Source organism: Nicotiana attenuata, unplaced genomic scaffold (assembly GCF_001879085.1).
Source record: "Nicotiana attenuata strain UT unplaced genomic scaffold, NIATTr2, whole genome shotgun sequence".
NCBI classification, from domain to species: domain Eukaryota; kingdom Viridiplantae; phylum Streptophyta; class Magnoliopsida; order Solanales; family Solanaceae; genus Nicotiana; species Nicotiana attenuata.
The window spans coordinates 2,486-5,206 of record NW_017690113.1 but is presented as its reverse complement, the minus strand read 5'-3'; the positions used below and the strand labels follow the sequence as shown (position 1 = coordinate 5,206).

The window sequence follows — 2,721 nt, the reverse complement described above, 5'->3', positions numbered from 1 at the left end:
TGTTTGTATTAGTTATGCTGACATATTTCTTATCCATTGTCTGGAGTGATGTATTAAAGCATTGCACAATTTTTAAAAGAATTGTTTGTTTACGAAGAACCAATCCATCACTTTATCTTTTTAAAAGAAACATATATTGAGGAATGTCTTTATATGAAAAAGGTTTTCAAAAAAACATATTTGACTTTTTCTACCTATATTGTAATATGGAAGTGAATATTTATTTATAAAAAGAAAATATGCTAAGTATTATTTATTTACCAGGGATATAACTTTATTTCACACTTTTTTGGATTATTTCAAACTTGCATGTTACTATAATAGTATATATAATCAAGCATAAATTTTGAAGAATAATTTTGTCTTTAACTAAGCTAATGGATGCAAAACTCATTGCATTGTTAATACCATGATTTCTTATGTATTAGTTATGCATAGGATAATACCAAATAGGGTGTATAACTAATGCATATGTTCAAAAAGTATACGAAACAAGGTATTATTAATACACAAAACTAATGCATGCATTATTTTATGGAATGTATCCTACCAAACGACCCCTCAAGACACACACATACATACATTTGGACTTAATTAATAAAAAGCCTTGAGTTCAATCAACACACAGTCGATGCTGACCACTTCGCCCCCCGTCTTTGGAACCACAGTTACCGCAATAATGTCGTCATCTTCCAAACCACAGTCCTCTAGCAGTTCAGTGATGGCTAGCTTGAATTCTTCCACTTCAACCACATGAGTTGCATTATTAGGTCCATGAACATGTGGCAAGCTGGTATAGCTCCCTGCATACTCTGTCTTGTCAATGTCATCTGCATTCACAGTCTTGTCTGCATTGACGAACACATCAAATTTTATATACCTGCTATCATCATACTTTAAATTCTTGAATGTTAGCACCTCCTCAAATTCATCTTTCTCCTGCTGACTCCTTGATGTAGCTGGCCTCTCTATACTAAAGCAAATGGCTCTGTCCAGATTTGAGAGTGGGAATACCTTGCTGGCTGGCTTAACTGAACGTAGATTCACCTTGCCCGGTGTGGTCTTTTTCCCTGGCTTAAAGTTACGCCATGGTGTGGCTTTCGGTTCGTAATCATACCCCATCTTCTTACTGTCCAAACAGTCTCGGACTTTGACACGCCATGGGTCGCGGTTTTCATCGTAGAAAAAGAACTCCGAGTTTAACCAATCTTTGTCTGTGAGATCCCTTCTTTTCCCTCCTAGTGCTTTCCATTCATTCCACATGCGGTCCACATTGGCGTGGTGGCTGTAAAAAACTGGGTCTAAACCAGCCGAGTAGAAATTACCCATATCCTCACCGTATGATTTCACACCATTACCCAAATCCGTATCCCGCACAGTACCAGTCCAAATGTGAACCGGAGTATGAGGGATGTTCTCAATGGTTCCCTGCCCTGGATTGGGTTTAGATCCGAATCTGTAAGGCTCTCCGAAGAACAACAGCGGGCTTGGAGCATTGGTTATCATTTGACGATACATTAGAATTAAGTTGTTAGTTATCATCTGTATTTCATTAGTCTTGACTTCATTACCGAAAAAACCAAGATCGATAATGGTTCCATTACGGACATTTGGATTACGTCTTGCATCGTACAGTGAAGAACCTTCGACATCGAACATAGCAGGCAAACGCATGCCGCTTGGATGGTCCCAGTTCCAATATGGCAGAGCAAAAGTTGGATCATCGATGAGGGAGCCCAAGATTCTCTCGTAGAAGTACAAGTACCATCTATGAAACGGGAAGAAAAGCCACGATTGGTGAACTTGTAACTTTTTGTCACCCATTGTGTAAGCATCGTTACAATAAGCACAATGGATATTAGCTTGTTGCTTGAAGCCAAGAGGATCAAATGGGTCTTTGTCTAATTCCCTCATTTTACTAGTGGCTAACTGGTACTTGGCTATATACTCCTCACTCACGTCTTGGGCAGCTGGCCGCTTACGAAGCTTGGACATGCGAGGGATCTTGTAATATGGAACGCTGTCCATATCATCTGGTGTAGGTGGGCAACAACTATATGATACAGTTGGACCATCCGTTATCGTGGCCGGGCCACATGATTTTAGATCGGGGGGTGGTACAGGAGCAGCAGAGGCTAATGGCGCAAGATTAGCTGCGCCATACAGCCCTCCTAAACCCAAAAGGACATTCCTTCTTTCAACAGCTCCTTCTTTAATTGCGTCAAGCTGGTTTCCGTCATGCTCGCCCGTGCATGAAACCTTGAAACTTTGGTTACGTTTTCCATTGAGGAAAAGATGAGAGGGTTTTGCAAAGAAAAATGAGTTGGTGGAGGAAGAAAAGGGAGTTTTTGTGGTGCATAAAGGTAGAGTAGAAGAAGAAGCCATTGCTGGGATGAGTGCTTTTGCAGTGAAAGGTTTCAAACTTTTATACACAACATGCAATGGTACACGTGAAGCACGCGCTGAATGTTCTTATGCTTTTCAATAGTTTTCATGCAATAAAAAGACAAAAAAAAAAACATGAAAGTATCAAGAAACAAAGGCTATCGCGCGTTTCTAACCTTACATGTCCATGAAGGGCTAGATAAGGTATACCCTAAGCAGGTGTCAAAATTTATAAAAGAATTGAAATATAACTTTGATTATCATACTTTTAGATAATTTTTAACTAATAAGGCTCTCTCAAATATTTGCAAAAGAAAGATGTGGTAGTTGAGGCTT

At 39.4% G+C, this 2,721-nt stretch overlaps 1 protein-coding gene across 1 annotated transcript; it reads right to left on the bottom strand.

Moving 5' to 3' along the window:
- Positions 1 to 457: 457 nt before the first annotated feature.
- LOC109222437 (polyphenol oxidase E, chloroplastic-like) lies at positions 458 to 2,421 on the bottom strand. The gene has a single exon (XM_019386798.1). It carries the CDS (start codon positions 2,383 to 2,385, stop codon positions 595 to 597), a length of 1,791 nt encoding a protein of 596 aa, XP_019242343.1. The 5' UTR covers positions 2,386 to 2,421; the 3' UTR covers positions 458 to 594.
- Between the last annotated feature and the right edge of the window lie 300 nt (positions 2,422 to 2,721).

Bases quoted from the DNA above. Each gene is read 5' to 3' on its own strand.
- LOC109222437 (XM_019386798.1), bottom strand. From the start codon at position 2,385: ATGGCTTCTTCTTCTACTCTACCTTTATGCACCACAAAAACTCCCTTT.